This window comes from Aulonocara stuartgranti (genome assembly GCF_965226115.1).
Source record: "Aulonocara stuartgranti genome assembly, chromosome: 3".
In the NCBI taxonomy this organism is placed as follows: Eukaryota; Metazoa; Chordata; class Actinopteri; order Cichliformes; family Cichlidae; genus Aulonocara; species Aulonocara stuartgranti.
Genome location: NC_138941.1, coordinates 7,686,424 through 7,709,374, shown reverse-complemented (window position 1 = coordinate 7,709,374; position 22,951 = coordinate 7,686,424). Strand labels below are relative to the sequence as shown.

The window sequence follows — 22,951 nt, the reverse complement described above, 5'->3', positions numbered from 1 at the left end:
TTGCTTGTGGCATCTGTGGCATTTTGCTGTGAGACAAAACTGCACATTCCAGGGTGGCCTTTTGTTGTGGGCAGTCTGAGGTACACCTGTGCACTACTCATGATGTCAGATCAGCATCCTGATGTGGCACACCTGTGAGGTGGGATGGATTATCTCAATATAGCAGATGTGCCCACTACCACACATTTGGACTGATTTGTGACCACTGTTTGGGAGGGATGGTTATATTGTGTATCTGGAATGAATTTTAGGTCTCTACGTCCATCCCATGGGGAATGGGAGCAGTAACAAAGGTGTTGCATTTATATTTTTGTTGAGTGTACTTCAGCTTCATCCTGTTCTAAATTATTTTCTGCATTTATTAAAGCTTTTACTTCTTTTTCATCTATGTGGCTCTCCCTGTCAGCTATCTGGGTGTTTACAGCCACAGTGGTTGCAGCTAGTCATTCTGTGTCAAAAGTTCTCTGTGTCTTACAGTGGCGTGCAAAGTGACCTTCTTTCCCACACTTCCAGCATGCAGTACTGGAGTCACCGTCTGCGGTGTATGTGCGTCTCTGTCTCCCTCTGCCTCTTGCTCCTCCTCCTCTATACATTCCTCTCCCTCTACTTTGACCTCTGAAAACTCGCCTGTAGCCCCCACTCCCACTAAAAGCTGTAAAAGCGGTGTCAGTGTCTAGGGCAAAGACTGAGGCCTTCTCTTTGTTTTTCACTACTGTTTGTGCATGATTAGCATATTGAAGCGCCTCATCTACTGTGCCTGTATCTTGTGTTACCCAGTATTTTTCTACGTGAGACCTAATGCTTGGCAGTAATCCTTTAATAAAAGCACGTTTAAATTGTTGCTGGTATGGTGATTGCGGGTCATCAGCATAATTTAGACCTGAGTTCTGTCTGAAAACTGGTCTCAGCCTGTCCATGTATTCATGTGGGTTTTCCGTGTTACCCTGTTTAACTTGCCCTATTTTACCATAGTTGGCTCTTGGCGCTAATTGTTGACGGGCCCTATCAAACACAGGTATTAATGCTGCTTGGAGATCAGCATGACCTGGGGGAAACGCTCTACCATCTGGTAGGGAGCCAGTAAAGTCTCCCCTAATTCTTCCCCAGGAGAGCCCTAGGCAGTCTTGGAATAATTGTATTACCTCGTGACCGTTTAAATCCCACTGGGTAATTACTTCACGCACGGCAACTTGCCATGGTTCGTATCCTTCCTGTATTAGTGGAATGCCTTTTATTACATTCTGTCTATCTTTATGTGTCCACGGGCGGTAAACAAGGATTGTGGGTCTGTCATCCCTGCCTCCTCCCTGACCATCACCTAGGAGCGTGCCATATCTGGGGTTTGCTACTTCAACTAATGGACACGCTAATGTAGATGACGGTGGTGGTGGGTCTGGGTGTGAACCACAACCGTTGCACCCTTCTTCAGAGCCATGATCAGATCTTCCTGGATGAAAATCTATTTCATGCTCGGCTAACATTGTTTGTGCATCCTCATATGCATTGTCAAATTTAATTTTCCTATGTCTTAACCATATGGGAGATCGTTTAAAATAAGGTTTTGGTGTAATGCTGGTTGTTTTTTCTGCAGCTGGTGTGGAAAGTTTAACGGAGGGGTCTAACAGAGAGTTATGTGGGTCTGTTAGTGGAGGTCTTTGTTCGGCACGTGCCTGTTTTGTAGTTTCATCATCAGGGGTTATTAAAGCTGCTGCTAATTGTTTTTTCTTTTCCTCTTTTTTTATTTTATTTTCAGTTCTCCTTTCGGTTTCATTTTTCCATGCTTGGAAAAACCTATACTCTTCCTTACGTTTTAATTTCTTCTTTGGGTCTTTTGTTAATATAATTTCTTGTTTTAGTGCAGCTCCCAGCTGGGTAACAGCTGAAGGGCTGCATTTCCCTTCCCAGCTACGGTTTTTTGTTTTTCGTGGATTTCTCCACCTATATGTACTTATTTGTCCGGCGCCTGGACATTTCTTTTCTAGCCACTGCTCGTCAACAGTGAGTTTAGTGGGCTGATTCCCCATTTTCACAGAACTGCAAAGCCTTCTCTGGCACGCTCGACTCAGGAGTGGTTTACTGATACGGCCTTCGACTTCACCCTAACGGTGAAGCGGTATCAGTTTTATGAGATGAAACTCAACCTTTTTCCTTTGTCACCAGTACATGGGCTCTTGCAGGATGCACAAAAATGGAAGTAGTTCAGCAATTTATTGTGCTGTAAAATCAAATTACTTCCAGACACACACACATTTAGACATTTGCGCGCTTTTACAATTTGTCACGAAGTAATTTCGGCTACATCTAAAACCTAAGTCTAATTCAGCTCCTTTTGGCGAACCCAACCTTTTTTATTTTTTTTTTATTTTTGTCTCAACGTGTTTTCATTTGCCTAAACGTTTTTTAATTTGTCACGAAGTAATTTCGGCTACCTCTAAAACCTAAGTCTAATTCAGCTCCTTTCGGCGAACCCAACCTAATTTATCATGTTACTTTAAACCTTTGCGGCCGTCTTATATACCAAATAGTGTTTCTCACCCCCGATGTCCCACTGACGGTTCGGATCACCAGACTGAATCCCAGCGCCGTGGACCTGGTCACCGGCCCAGACTCGAATTCACGCTCTGGGACTCTCTCCTCGTCTAAGAGGGCTGTGCACAGACTTCGGTACCGGCTCCCCACGGCGTCAGGAATCAGTGCTGGATCCTGGAACAGAGTCACAGATAACAGTTCTGATATTTTCTGCTCCGGCTACGAAGGACCAAATAATGTTAAGAAAAATACTCTAAAACACTTCTTCAGTAAAGACTCAGAGAAGAGAAACACACAGAACTTCTTGCTAGCAAGGGCAGTCTCCAGAACTGAGACTCGCACTAAGAAACTGCACCGGTCTTTATTTATACTTCAGTGAGCGTTTGTTCTTTACATTGGAATGTGGAGGTGTGTGTGTGTGTGTGTGTGTGTGTGTGTGTGTGTGTGTGTGTGTGTGTGTGTGTGTGTGTGTGTGTTGCTGATCAAAGGGTCATATAACATGAAAGCACAAAAGGAAACATCCTTGGTCAGGAAGAGGGTAATCTCCCCCTCATCCTAGATGGTTCACCCTAGATAACACAGTGAGGAAGTCCAGCAGTTCATCTAGACAAAAAGGCACTTAGACTAAAACAGACATAGCTATGTTAAAACAATAAAACAAGGTGCAACCTCTCCCCATGCTCCCAGGATGTGGGGGCGGACACTAAAACACCTTGAAGTGTTACAGGCCCCCTAGGATTAGGCATTCTTTCACTATGTCACCAACTAGACACTAATGATTACATGCAGTATTCTACCATATACAAACTTATATTATTAAAAGATTATACTGACGTCTAAATACAATTTCCTATTGACACTCCCTCCTGTTGTCAGAAAAACTTTTAAGTGAAATATCAGTTTGTAACATCTTGTCGTACATTTTCTGTCACATCGTCATTAATCACACAAAGTCTTCATGTTCCAACAGGTCAGAGTCATCATCATCATTTGTCACGGCTGTATATGCAGCAACAGTGGAAAATATTATGCGGTTAATCATGAGTTTTAGACATGGCAATATAAACGTTACAAAGACACAAAATAAAAGTAAGAATATCCCAACTCCAATGAGTAGCCTTTTTAGCACCTGTAACCAGGAGCCAGTTTATAGCCAAGAAAACCAGTCACTTGTATCACTTACATAGTCCTGATTTTGGGCCTGCTGGATCTGTCTCAAAACATTCAGGGCGTCAGTCATGTTTGATGAATGTACATCGTCTGGTATGTAAGTGCAGCATGTGGTATTAAAAAGGACACAAAGTCCCCCTCTCTCTGCTAATAACATGTCCAGAGCTACTTGATGTTGTAATCCGTAATGCATCAATTTCCTGGTTCTGCTGTTCGTTGATCTTACACGAAGCGTTCAAGAAAAGTCCAAAACGGTAATCCAGAGTTTCAATTCTCAGCATGTTTTTTCCAACTCCCACCCAGGGGAACAATGAATGGAGTACTTTCTGTCCAGTAGTCCATAATTTGAATTCCTTGGGCACATCGCCTCCCCATATCGAGTCATGTGGTTGAAGTTTAGGAATCGTCGATCTTCTTTTCCGGCGTACTGTAGAAGTGGTGTTCACTGCAGTCATCCTGAAGGTGTGGTCTGACAGGAATATAGGAGCACATGTTCCTGTCCAGTCTGGGGGCAATATGAAATATGCCCGTTGTCCACATAGCCAGGCCATTCCTTGCACCCAGTATGTGCCATTAGAGGGTCCACTCATGTTCACAGGTGCGCCCTCTCCGTGGCTTGCAGTTTGGACACAGTTTGTGGTGTCTCCAAGGGGTCTGTTACCTTTCTCTTGCTGGTAACACATGGAGTGGTTCTTTCCCAGCAATTGATCCAGGAACACCGGGAAATGGATAGATATATTCCGATTTGTCACATTGAAATCGATCCAAAAGAATTGATCACATGTTCCATTACTAAGTCCAACAGCGTGTGAGATTGTATCGTCGATGATGATTCGGCTGTGTTGAAATCCAATGCCCGCAAAGCTAGCTGCACACTTTGCTTGAGTGTTGTTCATATATTCACCATATAATGTGGGGTGTGTCGACGTGCTGGGCATATGAGAGCAGACATAACAGTCTGTATTTGCCGATTCTGCCTTTGTTCTGTCGTGGATATAACGGTACCAGGCATTGTTCATCCACGGATGGATGTGGTCTTGCGTCATGTCTCTTAGGTGAGAGTTGTCGTGTGTCCATCTCTTTTGCCTGCCTCCTGGTTCAGTTGTTGTTGACATCAGCTGGGGTCCTATAAGGGCGAGCGTCGCAGTCAAGGTAACCAAGAGGGTCCACCTCCCCATGGTTGCACACAGGTCCGTCACACCTCGCACTTGGTTGCCCTAGAGTTGATCAGAGGCTGGAGGTTGAAGTGCGAGCTTACCCTACGGGGGCTCAATCAGCACTCCCCCCTCACCACTGAAACAACCAAGTGTGAGATTTCCCTAATGTGCTGTCTTGGGGGTGTCGGGGTTTCCTGGGACCTCAACCTTTTTGCAGTGGCTCTGATGTATCCAGGAGGGTCTCTCTGCTATTTTGCAGGCAGTTGGAGTGGTCAGAAGCACTTGAAATGGCCCCTCCCACCGTGGCGAGCTCCAATTTTTCCTTTGGAGTACTCAGACAAGGATTCAATCACCTGGCTTCAACCTGCAAGAAATAGGTGAAAGAGAGTCTTGCGGCAGTTTATTATTCAACACAACTTCTCTGTTTGTCAACAATTGAGTCATCCAATCTGCCAGAGTGGTTTCACGAATCGATTTATCTAGTGGCTCGCTAGTAACTGGTAGCGGAAAAGGTCTCCCATGTATAATCTCAAATGGGGACAGCTTGTTGCTTCCTTGTGTTATTCTCATCCACATCTTGACCAGGCCCAAACATTCTGGCCATGGTCTGCCAGTTTCTTCCATTATTTTCCTGAGCCTTTGTTTTATAGTGCCATTTGTTCTCTCCACTAATCCTGCACTCTGTGGATGATAGGCACAATGATGTTTCAAACTGAAACCTAATTCTTCAGATGCTTTACTGATCACATCATTTACAAAATGGGTTCCATTATCTGATCTTTTCAGAGTAGGAATTCCATATGTTGGAATGAAATGATTGCATAGACACTTTGCAACTGAGATTGCGTCTGCTTTTTTCACTGGGTATATTTCCGGCCATTTTGAGAATACATCTATAATTACTAGAGCATATTTTGAGCCCTGACACTCATTCAATTCAATAAAATCCATGTGGATTGTATGAAATGGATGAGGTGGTGTAGGAAAATGTCCTCTTTTTGGTCTTAAATTACCTTGGGTATTATGTTTTTGGCAGGTCATACATGTTCTCACATACTCTTTTGCTGAAGTTTCAAAATTTATAGCATAAAATTGTTGGGTTATTATAAAGGTCATCCCTCCTGTTGAGACATGACTTAAACCATGGCTCACTAGAGCGGCGTTAGTTAACAGTTAGGTATTCTAAACTTTCCTAGCCGTCCTTCACAAACAGGGAACAGTCTGTCTATTCTCTCCATCTGTCAGCTGCTGCTGGCTCTTCCTCCTCCTCTTCCTCACACACTGCTGAGTTTGTCCTGGTGGATCATCAGGGCTGCAAAGCCTCACAAATGATGTGCAGCAGTGGGTCCCTCAGTCTGTCCTCACTCTGGACACTTGCAGTCGTCACACATGGAAATCAAATGTGTGATAAGCTGCAGGATTCAAACACAAGTGTAACTTATAAACACATGTTCATACTTTTATTCCACAATCAGAGAGAAAGAAACAGAGAGAGAGTGCAGGACAGACAGACAGGTGACAGTCTCAGGTGTACACACTGCTACACAACAGCACCAGAGAAGCAGGATTTAGTGTTTGTGTTATTACGAGTGTAAACAAGAAGAGTTCCAGATACTGCAGTGGACACATGTGTGACTGCTGTGATTAAAGCATCTTTCTTTCAGCTTAACGAGTGAACCGTCAGCTCGTTCAAACACACGTTAAAGTGCGTTTGGCTCGACACCACCGAACAGAGGCAGCAATATAACACAGCTAACATTAACAGTGCAGTGGATCCTGCTTGTGCCGTGATGTTCAGGACTGCAAACCGAGCAGCATCACTGACTTTCAGCTTGTTGTGTTTGTGGATATATGACTGACTTTAATTATCCACAAAATCATCACATTCTCTGTCAGATTAAGGTCGACTATTGAACGGCGTATATTTTAAAGGCTTTAAAACCAAGTTAACGCTGAAAGTACAAACATCACTAATGTCACATAACTCTGCCGACAAGGCATAGCTATGGCTATGAAATGCTCTTTGTGTATCACTTCTTCATTATGAAAGATGTCATTAATGCACTAGTAATGTCTCATCTGGAGTACTGTTCAATCATTTGGTCAGCAGCTAATAAGACAGATCTTAACAGACTTCAGTTAGTCCAGAATAAGGCGTCCAGATTAGTGTGAAGATGTTCATACTATACTAATATTGATAAAATGCATAATAACCTTTCTTGGCTTCCTGTACAGGCTAAAATATTCTATGGCTTACTTGTAGTTCTAAAGAAAGCAATTCTGTTAAACACACCACATTTATTCTGCTCAGCTGCAGTATCCAGATGAAATACATCATCATATTACACAGTTTTCAACAAGCTGCAATTTAGTAAATGCTCGAGTTAAAAGTAACGTTTTGTAAAACTGTTACATTTAGAGCAACTTTTAAGTGGAATAAGTTGCCTTAAAAAATTTGGAGAATTATTCAAAACTTCAATGAACACTTAAAAGCTGATTTACAGAGCTTTTAGTTGTTGTAAATATTGTAAGACATGATTTGTTTTTGAAATTTGTGTAATGTGCCTCAATGTTATTGATATTATTATTATTATTATTGATTGCTTATATTTGAACAATTGTGAAACCTCACTGTGGATGTAAGAGTGAAATTATGTGGATATCTTGAATCCACTTTATTGTGTAATATTTTATGTGAGTATTTGACGGAAGACGAGCAACATCTGTTATGGACGCTAACGGGGTTCCTTTAGAATAAACAAACATAGGATTTATTATCACTGAATAATTCTGTATAAATCTATACAAATTATAGAAATATGTAATAGGAAACAACAAAATAATCTAAATTATAAAATAATGTGTGTGTGTGTGTGTGTGTGTGTGTGTGTGTGTGTGTGTGTGTGTGTGTGTGTGCATGATTTTAGTGTTTGAACAGTCATGAATTATCTTTAACAGCAGGTTGGATGTAATGTGTTAGAACTACCAGCAGGTGGGGATAAGAGACCTTTAAGGTGTTTGGTGCCACGCTCCACCTTCAGGTTTAAAACTAGTGTTAATGGAGTTTGAAGGTTGAGTTTGTTCCACGACTGCATTTCACTCACTGCCTCTGTTTGTATCTCTGTCACTGCAGGACCAACATGGAGCCAGAAGTCAGCGCTCTCAGGAGGCCGACAAACCTCACAGAAGAAAGGGAGAGAAAAAACACACCTGTGACGAGTGTGGGAAGGGTTTTACTGTGAGGGCTTCACTAAAACGGCATCAGGTCATCCACACTGGAGAGAGACCGTTCAGCTGTGACTTGTGTGGAAAGTCTTTTTCCTTGAAGGGTTACCTAAAACAACACCAACTCATCCACAGTGGAGTTAAAGCGTACAGCTGTGATCAGTGTGGCAGAGCTTTTACTCACAGTAGCCACTTACAGAGGCATCTACTTACCCACTCTGGAATTAAGGCATACAGCTGTGATCAGTGTGGCAGAGCTTTTACTCACAGTAGCCACTTACAGAGTCATCTAGTTACCCACTCTGGAATTAAGCCATACAGCTGTGACGAGTGTGGAAAGTCTTTTTCCTTGAAGGGTTCCCTAAAAAAACACCAACTCATCCACAGTGGAGTTAAAGCGTACAGCTGTGATCAGTGTGGCAGAGCTTTTACTCACAGTAGCCACTTACAGAGGCATCTAGTTACCCACTCTGGAATTAAGGCATACAGCTGTGACATCTGTGGAAAAACTTTCAGCCGGAGAGGGAGCCGAAATACACACCTACGCATTCACACCAGACATGATGTGTACTGCTGTGAACAGTGTGGCAAACAGTTTATAACAGACGCACAGTTACAACGACACATGTTTACCCACACTGAGGAGAGACCTTATCGATGTGACCTGTGTGAGAAGACTTTTAAATCTCCACGTCACCTGAGAGGACACCAACAGATCCACACCAGAAAGAGAGTCTACAAGTGCAGCTACTGTGAGGTATGTATTTATATTGTTATCTTGTCATTTTAGCCTGACTGTTTGGAACAACTCTGCTCATTAAACTGTGTTAGCATGTTAGCAATTCTACTGCATGGTAAAGCAGCTCTGAGTGATTATTCAGATTTTCCTTTCAGTTATGATTTTAGTATTACTGTAGTATTATGGTGGTAGTATTGTAGTTATTGCAGCCCAGTAAACTGAGTGTGTTAACTGAAACAGTCAAATGTAGTTGGACGTCTGCAGAGATGCTCTTTATTTCAGGCGACGTTCAGGATACAAATGTTGAAGGACTGACTTACACTGTCTTTGTGTCTTTGTTTAGAAGCAGAGCGACACAGATGGATCCAGTTCTCAACCCTGTCATCACTGTGGTGGTGGGAAAGACTTTCATTGTGACCTCTGTGGAAAAACTTTCAGTCAGCAAAAGACCCTAAAAGTACATCAACGTAGACACACTGGAGACAAACTGAAATACTGCAAAGAATGTGGGAGAAGCTTCACCACATCACATCGCTTAAAACGACATGAACTGATTCACAGTGGGGTTAAAAAGCACCTCTGTGATCAGTGTGGGTCATCCTTCACCACTGCAGGTCAGCTTAAAACACACAAACGAGTCCACACAGGAGAGAAACCACACAAGTGCAGACACTGTGAGAGAAGCTTCTCATATTTACAAAGTCGTAACATTCATGAACGTGCACACATGGAAGGAAACTACAGCTGTGAGCAGTGTGACAAGAGCTTCAGGAATCTCAGTTCATACTCTGCACACAAACGATCCCATGTTACTAATAAACTGTTTCACTGTTACCAATGTGCCCAAACATTCACCTCATTGTCTGCTCTGTGCAAACATCAGCGCGATCACTCAGGGCTGAAATCACTCCCATCACTGGATCACAGTGAATCTGAAGACACAGAAAGATCCTCTGGTTTCTGTGTCAGACTCAAAAAGCTTGAGATCAGGCTCCACAGAGTTCAGATAGAATCATTTAAACTTGTGTTGAACTGAACTGGTTGCTGGGCTGAACTTCTACATAATACAGATCTACATGGGATCTTCTTTTCTGTTGTTTTACTGAGTCAGTTTTGTCCTTTTTTCTCTGTCCTGGTTTTGCTCGTCTGTAAATGATTGAAACTCACTCAAATAGTTCATTGTTCTCCAGCAAAACGTTTTGGAAACTCATGTTTAACCTTTAAAACTCTGACATGTTTTAGCACACAAGGCTTCATCGGGGAGTTCACTCATGATTGGACCATGAGAACAAAGGTTTTTAGTTCTTTCAAAGAGAGTCTTGGAGATGTTTGATGTTTCTGTTTTTCTGAAACCACCTGAAAGAAAAACTATTTTTCTTGCTTTATGTAGTGTGGAAGTTTTTAATGTTTCTTCATCTGTGATGTTCTTGAATGTGTTCACGTGAAGATGGTATAAATAAACTGTCCTTTCAGCTTTAGCTCCTAATTTATTCATTATTTATGGATGTAGCACAGCAGCCGTCTCTTGATTAACACATGGAGGGCTCGGGATCTGATGGTGTCGTCTCCCTAATTTGCCCACTCTGTAAATCTCACTCATGGCCAAGAAATTGAAATAAACCTTGTTTCCCTGCTGGATAGTGATCCACTGTAACTCTGCTCCTCCTTCCTGTTTAGGATTTCTGTGGCTGAAGTAAAATTCCCTCCATCCATCACTTATCCCAGCTAACCCAAAGTGAAATAAAGTTTTGCTCGTCTTAAAATAGCATTACAATAATGGGCATTACCAATGCAAACTGAATGATACAGAAGATGAAAGAAGAGACTTTGATCAGTTAATAAAGCTCATGATCTGGATTCATTGTGGCTGCTACACAGATACTTCTGGGTCACTTCTCTCAGTTAGGAACCTTCCTCACCAAACTGACTGTTGGACCACACCCCTGGTTTCATGAGAAATTGTTTCAGCCATGATTTCTCTTCCTGTATTTCAGAGTAAAGACTGAAGTGACAAATGGAAGCATGTTTAAAAAACACAATGTGAGAGAGACGTTGAGGTCCTTAGAAGTTACCCTGGGTTTTTCTGTCACCCTGCTAGATGTTACACACCTTGTTATTGGACTGATTTCTACTGCTGGACTACTCCTGCGGAGAGTAACAATACTCTTACTAATTAGCTCCCTTTCACAGCTTTGGGGATATTTATTTTTGTGTTTGCAGCGCTGTGAGCCAGAACAGCGAGAGAAAAATCTGCAACAGCGACGAGCCGAATGCTTACGTGAATCGCAGCAGCTGCACATGTGCTACGCTGAATTAGAGGATATCTTTGCTCTGGATTTCTATTTATACTTTTTCATTTCTATATGATTCTTCTTGCATCTAAACAAAGATGATTCAATTTGCTAAATGTTGATGGCTCTTCGTGCTCAGGTGTAAATGAGACGTAATATTTGCTCTTGGTTTGGTTCTCCTGTACAGAACCTTGCAGTACAACAGAAACCTAAAAACATTATTTGTAGTTGTTATTCTTAGTTGTTCTGCTGCCTAAATACCACAGGGTCTGATTATGAAGTTATTGAGCTGCACATACTTTACGACCTGCTTAAGTTCGAGGTCACAGCGTCTGTAGAGCAGCTGGAACATAATGAAGTCTACAAGGTTAAAGTTTTCTCTTCAGTTATTGTTCTTTCTGCTGCTTGGTTTGATGGATTTGAGAGCTTTTGTTTTTATTATTGTTATTATAATTATCATTAATATTTTACTCTCTAGAAGCTTTAAAATAGTGTTTGTGTTTGAAAAAATTGATTTAAGAATTGAACAGAAACATCTGTCCTTCTGAAAATCGCCCAAAGGCACGGAGACAAAGTCAAAGGATGCAACCTGTAACTTTCTCTTCCTTCATGTCAGGACCATCATCCATGATTTATATAAAATGCATATAGCAACAGTAGCACTTTAGTTTGAACTTTATGATTTCTGTAACTGGGAAATATTATTTTGTTTAAAGACAGAAGTGACCGCATAGTTGCAACATCAAAGGGAAATATTAATTAATTAGCATCAAGTATATTTGTTGCTTAAGCGTTTGCACTATAACTTAAGTAGGATTATAACTTTTAAGGAAGGAAAGATTTCAGATATTTAGTTCACTGTTTCAGTTATTTTATATGAAATTAAAACATTTACGTTAGTCAAACATGATGCTCTAAATCAAATAAAAGTTTGAAAATAAATGATGTATTTTTAAATGCTGCAACAAATGTTCACAAAAAGTAACTATAATTAAAACCAGTTAAACAAAATCAAATGTTTGAATCATGCTTAACCAAATGCCAGGCTGGAGAGCTGAACCTAAAGTATACGTAGAAAGATTTCAACATGTGAGCAGTTTTTAATGTTTTTATCACATATAAATGTCACAGCAGTGGGTCCTGGCCCAATGCTTTGTGTTTTTGGTTTTCTTTGACTCTTGTTTTTCTTGCTTTTTGTTCTTCTTATTTATCAGGCTCTCAGTAATCTTAGTTCTCCCTCCCTCAGTGTTCATTTCAGCCTGTGTTTAGTTTCTGTTCCCGTGTCCCACGTTTCATCGTTTCATGTCGAGTCAGCCCTGTCTCTCTGTTTCCTGTGTCTCCCCAGTCAGCCCCGCCTCCCTCGGGCACTCATGTGTGATACAGAGTAATAAACCTGACTACATTTGCTACACTCTCTTTATTACCTGTTACTTTAAAATTCATACACTAATTATGTCTGCCCATCTCTCTAATGTGAAGGTCAAAGGTCAACATCCCAGTGACATAAGAATAATCCCAAAGGGGCAAAGGCAGCGGTTAATTTAGCACATTTAGCATTAAGGGTACAGCAAGGATATACTTTTACTTATTGTGGCAGGGGTGTGGTCTCTGGCCTGCTGCAGTGGAGGCTGGTGGCGGGACGTTGGACGGCACAGGTGAGGGTGATGGAGCTCATGATTCTCCCCTTTATAGTGACGGAGGAGACCAGCGTGGGGGAAGCGTGTAGTGGAGGAAGCCGAGGAGAGAGCTGGTTTCTGGCTACAAAGACGGCGTCAAACCAGAAAAGATTGCTCGTGGTCAAATAATGTGTAATAATAATGAAATAAATAGGCCATTGGGAAAAACGGGATTTTGAAATAAAGACTGACTTTGAAAAAAAGGACATTTTGGATTAAAAATGGCTGGCGATAAATAAAATGCCTCAGGAATAATCTCTGTTATTGTGAAAAATAATGATCATGAAATAATATTTCACAATAATAAGTAAATTTATATAGCAGAATGCAATATATTTCACAATAATGAGCTTTTTTTTTCAAAATGTGTTCAATTATTTCACAATATCATTCTCACATTACATATCTATGTCTTATTTATTCACATAGTTATTTATTTCATCATGACTTATCTATTTATTTAATTTTGAACACTTTGGAGTTCCATATGGTTGTAGTGGGCTTGTAATGTAAATGTGGTCTGATTAAATGTGACATTAATGCTGACGCTGCATCAAACCCTGATAAAACAGTTCTATTAGTGGGTCTGTGTGATCAGCATCAGTGGGTTAAGGTGAGGCCTTGACTAGTAGAACGTCATGTTGGTGTTTAACAACACATGAGCCAACATCAGACTCCGAGCGCTACGATGCTAAAGATCAGAAGATCCAGTGTGACATCATCGTTACCTGGCAACAGCAGCCCTCATCTGACTTTATTGGAGGATATTTACACCAGCAACACGGTTTAGTTTGATATGACGGATTAACAACATGCGCTGTGATATCCAGTTCATCTGTAATAGATACTGGATCTAATCAGTCAGCAGATATTTGATCAGTTTATTTATAATTATACTAGAAACAAATACAACTGTGTTGGTGATTCATGCAAACTTGCATATCAGCCTTTGAAGGTTTTGTAGTATTGAGAACAAAGAGGTTGTGTTAGGGCTGAAAAGCCCGACTTGTTCTCCTCTGCAGGTCATCAAATGCACCACAGAAGTTTGTATTTGCACAGCCTGTATATGTTTGATGGTTTTATTATTCTCTGTTCAAAGACAGTAAATATGGAAAACGTCTCATGTAGTATCAGCTTCATTTAAAATGACTGCAAACATTTAGAGAACATGTGCTGCTGTTTGTCCTACATTTCAACACTGAATGAACCCTGAAAACATGATGGCAGCTGGCAGGTTGGAGTTCACATGAAATATCGGCTGTATGAAGACTGGAAATATAGATGATAAAAACATGCAGCCAAACATTTGTGGTCATGGATAAACTATCTGATCCAAAAAGCAGGAAGTGACACAGCTAGAAAGTGTGTAACAGCTGAAGTCAAATGTGATGCAGAGTTGAATCTGCACTTGGATCCATCTATGAAAGGTCCACATGTAGTAATCACATGAGTCCTGATGTTTGTCAGTCAGCTTGATAACTCCATCTACTGTGGGCTACATATACTGGGCTGGTAGCGCCACAGTGTTGGAAAGAAACTATTAAATGTGCAAAGTTTAAAATCAGAGGCTCTTCTAACACAGGAGCCATGTTGAGTTTAGATCACAGCCGACCACCGGCAGTCTGAAATGGAATGAAGCCCATTGACAGCCAGCAGGTCTAAACAGGAACGCACCCATTTGTATGTGTGGCAATGATGTGGCTGCGGCTGACACAGGATTGGTTCAAACTAAACATCAGACACATTTCACAGAGTTCACAAATAAACTCACGTTTTTATTTTTGAAGATGATCATAAAGTAGATTTATGGTCCAGTAGAAAGAGCAGGAGGTTTGAGCCCTTCTGATGGCAAGGCAAGGCAAGTTTATTTGTATAGCACAATTCAACAACAAGGTGATTCAAAGTGCTTTACAGAGACATTAGAAACAAAAACAAATAAAAAGCATGATTTAAAATTGATTAAAACAAGCAAATAAACTAACTAACTAATTAACAAACAAACAAACAAAACAGTATATAAAATCAAAACAGATCAGAACAGTAGATAAAATCAGTAGTTAAATGTAAGTTTTGAAATTTAAGCTTAAAAGTGTGGATTTGGTGCTTTATTCAAATGCAGCTGAGAACAGGTGAGTCTTCAACCTGGATTTAAATAAACTGAGTGTTTCAGCTGATCTGAGGCTTTCTGGGAGTTTGTTCCAGATATAAGGAGCATAAAAGCTGAATGCAGCTTCTCCGTGTCTGGTTCTGACTCTGGGAACTGATAAAAGACCGGATCCAGATGACCTGAGGGATCTGGAAGGTTCATACTGGGTCAGGAGGTCACTGATGTATTTTGGTCCTAAACCATTCAGAGCTTTATAGACCAGCATCAGAACTTTAAAGTCTATCCTCTGACGGACAGGCAGCCAGTGTAAAGACCTCAGAGCTGGACGGATGTCCACTTTTTTGGTCTTAGTGAGGACTCGAGCAGCAGAGTTCTGAATGAGCTGTAGTTGTCTGACTGATGTTTTAGGTAGACCTGTAAAGATGCTGTTACAGTAATCAAGCCTACTAAAGATGAATGCATGGACTAGTTTTTCCAGGTCCTGTTGAGACATCAGATCTTTTATCCTTGAAATATTCTTGAGGTGATAGTAAGCTGACTTTGTTATTGTCTTAATGTGTTTTTCTAAGTTTAGGTCTGCATCCATCACTACACCCACATTTCTCGCCTGGTTTGTGGTTTTTAGATGTATAGATTGAAGTTCTCTGGTGACCTGTAATCGTTTTTCTTTGGCGCCAAAGACTATTACCTCAGTTTTGTTTTTGTTTAGCTGGAGAAAATTGTACGGGGCCTTGGTCTCCTGGTGACATTGTGATATATATTTGTGTGTCATCTGCATAGCTATGACAGTTTATTTTGTTGTTCTTTATAATCTGTGCCAGTGGGAGCATGTAAATGTTAAACAGAAAGGGTCCCAAGATGGAACCTTGGGGAACTCCACATGTGATACTTGTCTGCTCAGATGTGAAGTTACCTATTGATACAAAGTATTTCCTGTTTTCTACGTATGTTTTGAACCAGTTTAGTACAGTTCCTGAAAGACCTGTCCAGTTCTCCAGTCGTTTGAGTAATATGTTGTGGTCAACTGTATCAAATGCTGCACTGAGATCCAGTAAAACTAAAACTGACATTTTTCCACTGTCTGTATTCAGACATATGTCATTAAACAGCAGAAACAGGATTTGGAGGAAGATGTTAATAGATTAGAAAGAATTGTACACTGTGAATCAATGCAAGTCTTTCTATATAGACAGATCTGTAATAATCCCTCAGGCAGGTTCCTCTGGGACAGTCACAGATAGAGACACCAATTCTGACATCCTTTGAAAGCCTGACTTTGAATTGTCATCACTCGTCATGCACACAGATGTTAATTCTACATATTCCTGGTACTGAACTCTAAATCAATATGAAGAAAATGCTCCTGCTAATCTGCATCTATGTTGATATCAAATCCTTTTCCAGCACATGGATAAATCTCTATAAATCTTTCAGTCTGATCAGAATGGGCTCAGTGTTGTTATTGCAGCTCCCTGATGTTTGAAAAGCTAAATGTCCATTTTAAAGTGCTCGTGTGTAGGATTGTGTTTTCTTCCTTTGTGCAGTTCTTACAGTAAACATGTTTGAATGTTTCCTGTTCCCCTGATGCTTCTTCCTGTTGGATAAAATTGGTTTGAATAACATGTTCTTATAGGTTTTAATGAACTTCAAACTGGGATCGACTTACAAAACTGTCTCATTTTATTGGAACGATCCACATTTGCATCCATTCACGGTACATTTGACATCTGAACACGTTTGTACACATGATGAAAGGACAGATGGTGTTTGTGTGTCCTTCTTAAACTTAGTGTGGATGTTTCATCATGTAGAACTACTTAGAACAAAGTCTTTGGAACATTTGGAGAACACGTTTAGGAAAGTAACATCCTGGTAGAACATTTTCTTAAAGCAGAGCAGAGCTGCAACATGACTGTGAGGATTCAGAAGAATAAAGTCAGAATACTTTATTATTATGAAGACTAAAGTGCACCTTAATGCTGCCGATGAACACACATGTTCTTTGTGAAAGCATGTGTGAGCACAGCTGACGTGCACCACACTGACCCCACTCGCCCCATTTCTTCATCCACTTCTTGCTCTTGTGCTTGAAATGAGACGCAGCAAAAGTCGGAGGCTCTAAAATCCACAAGAAGGGGGCTCGTTAGATCAGGATACTGGATGTGATCCATAGAAAACATGGATAATACACCACTTTATTTGAAGCATCTGTAGCACTGCCTCAGTTCTGGATGTTTCCACAGACTCCTCTGTGCACCTAAAGGAAAGGTCAAAGGTCAGCAGCACATGTAGTTGGGACAAGTCTTCAGTTGCACAAACTACACAATCATTTTCCTCCAATGACGACTTTTCACTTGCAGAAATGGTCCTGTGTGATTTCCAGGCTGTGATATAAAAACTAGTTCCTAATGGCAGCGACTCACTCAGTAAACATGTGTTTCCTTCACCAACCTCACACACAGATCCAATAAGATCAGGAAGTGGGCAGTATAGTACAATATGTGTTATTCTGTGCTGCACTGCCCAAACTAAAGATCTGCTGAAGTGTTGGAAATGATCCAGATGTTTATTTTGGACGATACAGCAGAAGATCAGACATGAAAGTGGAGATAACACAGAAGACCTGCAGCAAAGGTCAGAGGTCAGACTGGGCCCTGGATTCAACAATGAGCCAATGATCATCAAGCAGTGACTAAAGCAGAGCCCTGACGTTCTGACATTCATCACACAGTCAGAACAAATGTCTGCTGATGACTTCATCTCATGAAACGACTGATAGATGTCAGTTCATTGATCAGCTGAGCTGCTGATCTTCATCGTCACAGAAACATTCAGCTTGTTTCAATCAGTAAATAACTCCCACTACTCCCAGTTTGAACTGTTCCCACTCAAAATGCTGTGAGAACAATGATCATTGTAGGACTTCACAAACATCACGTGTTGTTTTCCACATGTAAGATCAGCAAACACACAGAAACTTCCTGTTGCCACACACGGCCTCTAAAATCTCTTCCACGCTTTCTGTCTGAAGTCCACTCTCTGTGTCGGATCCACAGGAAACAACAAGATCTTATTAACATGGTTTTCAATGTGTCTCCTTCCAAAAAGTCCAACCAATGAACAAATGTGTGTATTTGTGGAGGCCGAACAAAAGCATGACACATTTCTCTGTTTCTATAAACTGGAGTCAAACACAAACATGAAGAGTTTCACTGACAGACTCCAAAATGCCCCCACAGTGGATCAAAGGGAAATCCTACAGTGTGGCCAGAGACTCTTAATGGCTCCAACATCAACACATCCACAATGTTGGATCCAGTTCTGCCTCACAGAGTTACTAAGACACACCCTCTGCCAGCATCACAACAGCTCCACCTGCTTCACCTGCCTCCTCAGCATCTGTACACCTGAAGAGAAAAGAAAGGCTCCAACAGCTCAAATCTACAAAGGATTCATGAAGTTTCATCCAACAATAACATGTTTGCCTTCCACAGTGTGCTGTTAGACACCACTGTACCTCTGCCATTTCAAAAAGAGCAGCTTGGGAACATTTTGGCTCCAAACACTTTGTGTTTAAGTTCTTTGTTTTCTTTGTGAAGCCGACAACATCTGGAGCTTTGTGACTCATAGAAACATCATTTTGTTCTTTAGATGACAGCAGATTGGGACTGAATAATCAATCACTATCAAACCAATAAAGACAAACATGCTGATTTTACAGGAACTTTGTTGGAGAAGCTGCAAAGACATGAAACTGGTGGAGATCCCAAACCAGTTGATAGTGCTGGTTATTCCAAATAAAGCTGTTTCCCTTTGAGATGAAATGACTTTGTGTCCTGATATATAATAAAGATGTTGTTGTTTTTGAGCCCCTGTATTAAAAGTAGCTTAAAGTCAGCTTGAGTTTGATGTCTTTATGTCAAAGCTGCTCATGATGTTGAGCTGCTGATGGAATAAAAACAATATAAAAGCATGTAGTCCAGACTTAAATGTAGCCTGTTGTTAGCTGAGGTCCACACACAGTGTTTGACAGTGTAAAGTGTGTGAAAGGGCTGCTGGTGGAGCTCACTAGGATGAGCAGGTGACCACGAGGTGGAGAGCAGCTGGCCTGGCTTTGACCCGGGCCACGCCCCCTTTCTCTCTGCTTTGCTGTCACTTATCTTCACTGCTCTGTCCAATAAAGCTGAAAAAGGCCCCGAATCAAAGAAATCTGCTGCAGCCTCTGAAACGTCTTCTGTTTCCTTCCCGACGGCTTTTTCACCGTCAGCCCATCAGACAGTCCAGCAGCATTTATGATGATGTCATGATGTTGAAGAGGCTGCTACGGTGGCCTCCCATGACCCCCAGCCTCATCACAGCTGAGATGCAGACATTTGAAAACATTCAGCAGACAACTGAATAACAGTCCAACACAACAGTCTGTGTGCAGACACACACTGACCTTTCATATAGTCAAACACAGCTGGTTGAGTCATTTCTCTGTGAGTCTAAAGTGAATCTAGTATTTGAAAGTCCACTTCCTGTATTTGTTGTTGAAGACTTCTTCAGCTTCTTCTCAAGGACATCAGCTGCTTGTTTGGCAGCAGAGGCAGTTAAGAAGCTTCCTGAAAAACACTGAACAGTGAGTTCACTGTGGCATATGACAGATTCAGCTTTCTGTGTGCAAATGTGTCTGTGTCGACCTTTCAAATGCTGTTGAATCCAAAACATCAGCGGCTCCTCGGCTGCTCACTTCATGCACTTCTGTCTGTGTGACAGTCCAATGACATCACAGCTGTTTCCAGCCCCAGTGTCTCAGGACTGGACACCTTTAAACATGTCGAGGATCAAACAGCGTCCAGCTAAACACACATGAAACTATCAGAGCTGACAATCATTCCAATAACATCTAATGGTTCATGTATGTAGACACAGGACTACAAGGAAATGGCTCTCAGCATCTGGCTGTGGGAACACATGAGTCCCTGTTTGTGTTCAGATTGTGTGCATGTTTTAGACGTGTGTCACATGTAGAAACACAACAATCCCACAATGACACACAGATGTGTTTGACACAGCTGTGCAGCTGTAAGTTGTTTCTAATGATTCATTGAAGCTCTTCTAACATTCTGGAGACGATCAGTACATGAATCTGTTCAACACGACAACAATTTGACTTCAGTGTGAACGTTTGCATTAAATAACCTTCTTCATCCAGCTGACAGCATCTTCATCCTATGATGTGAACAGTTCCTCCTGTTGATGACAAACCTCTGACAGGATCTGCTTGAGGAGCTTTTTCATGTGCAGCTCTCTGAGCTCAGGGCTGAGCTGCTGTTTCATCTTTAAGAGCTGCTGCCTCCTCGCCGGACTTGTTCTCCTCTTCTTCTCCTAATGACACCATTTCTGCTTCATATTAAATTCAATAAAGATGCTGACATGTATCTGTAGCAACAACATCATTGAATCTAGAACAACTGGAGCCAAACCAGTGGCTCTGCTGGGATCACTGGTGAGCCAACACTTCCTTGTTGATGCAGATTTCAGGGCTTCCTTTTGCTCCTCCGTTATAACTGTTCTCTCTTCTCAACACATGATGACACAAAGGAATCAGCAGTGACAAAGATGATGCTGAAGAGAAGCACACACTTCACACATATAACAGAGCAGTGCAGTTACACACACCTCTGCTCGACATCAGGCCTCAAACAAAGACACAAAACACTAACTTGACTCTAAACAGAAGAAACGAGCAGCTGTTTCTGTTCTGTGCTTATTTATATTTGACACACATGCTTCTCTTTGTGCAAACACACATCGCACTATAAGGGTAACCTCGCACACAATGATTGGACAGCACAGTGATGATGCTGGGAGATCCTATACGCAGCAACACAGAAACACTGAGAACTTTAAACAATGATGGAAAGTGTTATAAATGACTTGTTGGCCTCTGATCTGTCACAAACAGCTGAAACGTGTCTCTCATGAGTCACATGAAGGTTTTTGACAGAAAGGACAAAAAGTAGCTGCAGTCAGTTTGTGTCATTTTTAGATTTATTCATCTGGGAGAAAAATCTGAGGGACATTAAAATGTGTTTTCAACAGAGACAAGAACATGAATATAACAGAACAGGTAAATGAACATGTTTCAAGTAAACAGCTGGACTGATCAGGTCCAAACACAGAGTGATAAACTTGTCAAACAGCTGTCATATCTTTATATAGAAGCTCTTTATAAATGCTGCTCACTGCAGTCTGTTTACTAATAATGTCAAAGTGTTAGAAACACAGAAACATCAGAATGGTCTTTGTTCACAGAAACCTGTCTGGGATCCTTTGTTGTTCTTTTGATGCAGAGTTACATTATAAATATAAAGAGTTATTTCAGAGTCTCATCAGTTTTCCTGCATGTCTTTATTTAACACATCAGCAGGGCTGAAGCTCTCATGTTAAACACACACTGATCTATGGACACGTTCATGTGTTTCTAACAGAACCAGGCTGTTATCAGCCTGCACTAACATTATGTCACACACACTGAATGTAACAGTGACAGTTTACATCATCACACAATCAGCTGTGATTGTTTCACTGTCATCAAACGAGTCAACAGGAAGTAGAATCAATAGAAACCAATCATTTACTGACAGCATGTCTGATGGAAATAAGTGCAGATTATGTATGAAGTCTAACTGCACACAGTAACTGTGTTACAATAAGGACTTAACAGCGCCCTCTGCTGGAGTGTTTCAGTACTGCGTTAACTAGAATACACCACCTCCTCCTCACACCACCTGCTACAGCTCTACTCTTCTATGACTACAGTCATCCACAGCACTGATGTGAGGTCACATGGTTCATATGTAAGGAGCACAGCTGACCTCAGGTCAGTTTAATGACTGTGAGCAGCAGCTGTGTTATTGTCACTGTGACAGGGAGACACTCTCAGACACAGCGCTCATGTCAGCTTGTTCTCATGCAGGAGGATCAGGAGCTCCATGTTTGTCTTTCTGTTTGAATCATGATGTGTTTGTGCCATCAGAGTCTGTCATGAGTACTCAGGGTTTCACAGCAGCTCTTCTGGATGCTGACGAGGACTCCAACCTCATGTTTCACCTCTCTGAGCTTCTGATGTCTGTGAACACTCGTGTTTCTTCTCTGGGCTCATCTGGACAAAAACACCTTTCTGTGTTTGGCTGCAGCCTCATTCTGACTGACAGGAAGTGTGTTATCCATGAGCTGCACTTCTGTGAGGAAGTTTCCTGCTGTGTTTCCTGTCTGTGGACAAACACGAGTGTTCCAGCTGAGGACTTGGTTCCTTCCACCTGTCCATACAGGACATCACGCTGTCTGCAGCTCTGTAAATGCAGCTCCAGGTCCTTCCACGTGCTGCTCTGTATTTGTGCAGTTTGTAGTGTGTCCTGGGAAACGTAGCACACATGGTGTTCTTCTGCTGTTTCCTCCTTTCACTGAGTGTGAAACACTGACGCTGTGCTGTTGTTCACAGAGGGGAGCTGATTCTAGCTGCAGCTGGACTCTGTCATCTAACTGAATGTGTTGGTGCTGATCACGGGGCTCTGAGGGGGGAGCAGCAGGAGGACTCTGGATGCTGACGTCAGTGTATCTGTGGAAGCTCCCACAGCGTGTCTGTCATTCAATATTGTGCTGTATATTGTATCTATGCAAAGATGAACAGACTGTGTGTTCACTGGTCTCTGTGCTGCAGCTCTGATGTCATCATCACTCCCTCCTCCACCCTCAGCAGTCCCAGCATGCTGCTGTGGTGCACCCCACCCTCACTCTACACCTGAGCCACAGACCACACCCTCCACCTCAATATACACCACAGTTTTCTCTGCTGTGGAAATGAGATCAGGAGGAAATCATCATTATTATTATTTAATAAACGCTCACATTAATGTGGGCTTATTTGTTTCATATTAGAAACATTAGTTGAGTGTTTTTAGTATAAAATGGTCAAAGTCCCTCTTTTTGCTCCTCCCCTCACCTGTGGATGGGCGCTGCTGTTACCGTGGTGACAGCTTGGATGTGTTTCAGTCCTGCCTGGTTATCAC

At 41.6% G+C, this 22,951-nt stretch overlaps 3 protein-coding genes across 6 annotated transcripts in view; 1 reads left to right on the top strand and 2 right to left on the bottom strand.

Annotated features, from left to right (window-relative positions):
- The window catches only part of LOC309702288 (uncharacterized protein), a 31,055-nt gene extending 20,757 nt beyond the window's left edge, over nt 1-10,298 (top strand). For all 3 annotated transcript variants that reach the window (XM_082526900.1, XM_082526899.1, XM_082526898.1), the window contains 2 exons: nt 7,990-8,838; nt 9,164-10,298. In XM_082526900.1, the coding sequence (XP_082383026.1) occupies nt 7,990-8,838; nt 9,164-9,856 (1,542 nt within the window). In that variant the 3' untranslated portion in view covers nt 9,857-10,298. The remainder of the gene's footprint in view (nt 1-7,989; nt 8,839-9,163) is intronic.
- The window catches only part of LOC309702177 (NACHT, LRR and PYD domains-containing protein 3-like), a 330,494-nt gene that overhangs the window by 64,660 nt on the left and 242,883 nt on the right, over nt 1-22,951 (bottom strand). The gene's annotated exons all lie outside the window — the stretch shown is intronic.
- Nucleotides 1-22,951, bottom strand: part of LOC309702219 (protein NLRC3-like) — a 154,133-nt gene that overhangs the window by 113,047 nt on the left and 18,135 nt on the right. The gene's annotated exons all lie outside the window — the stretch shown is intronic.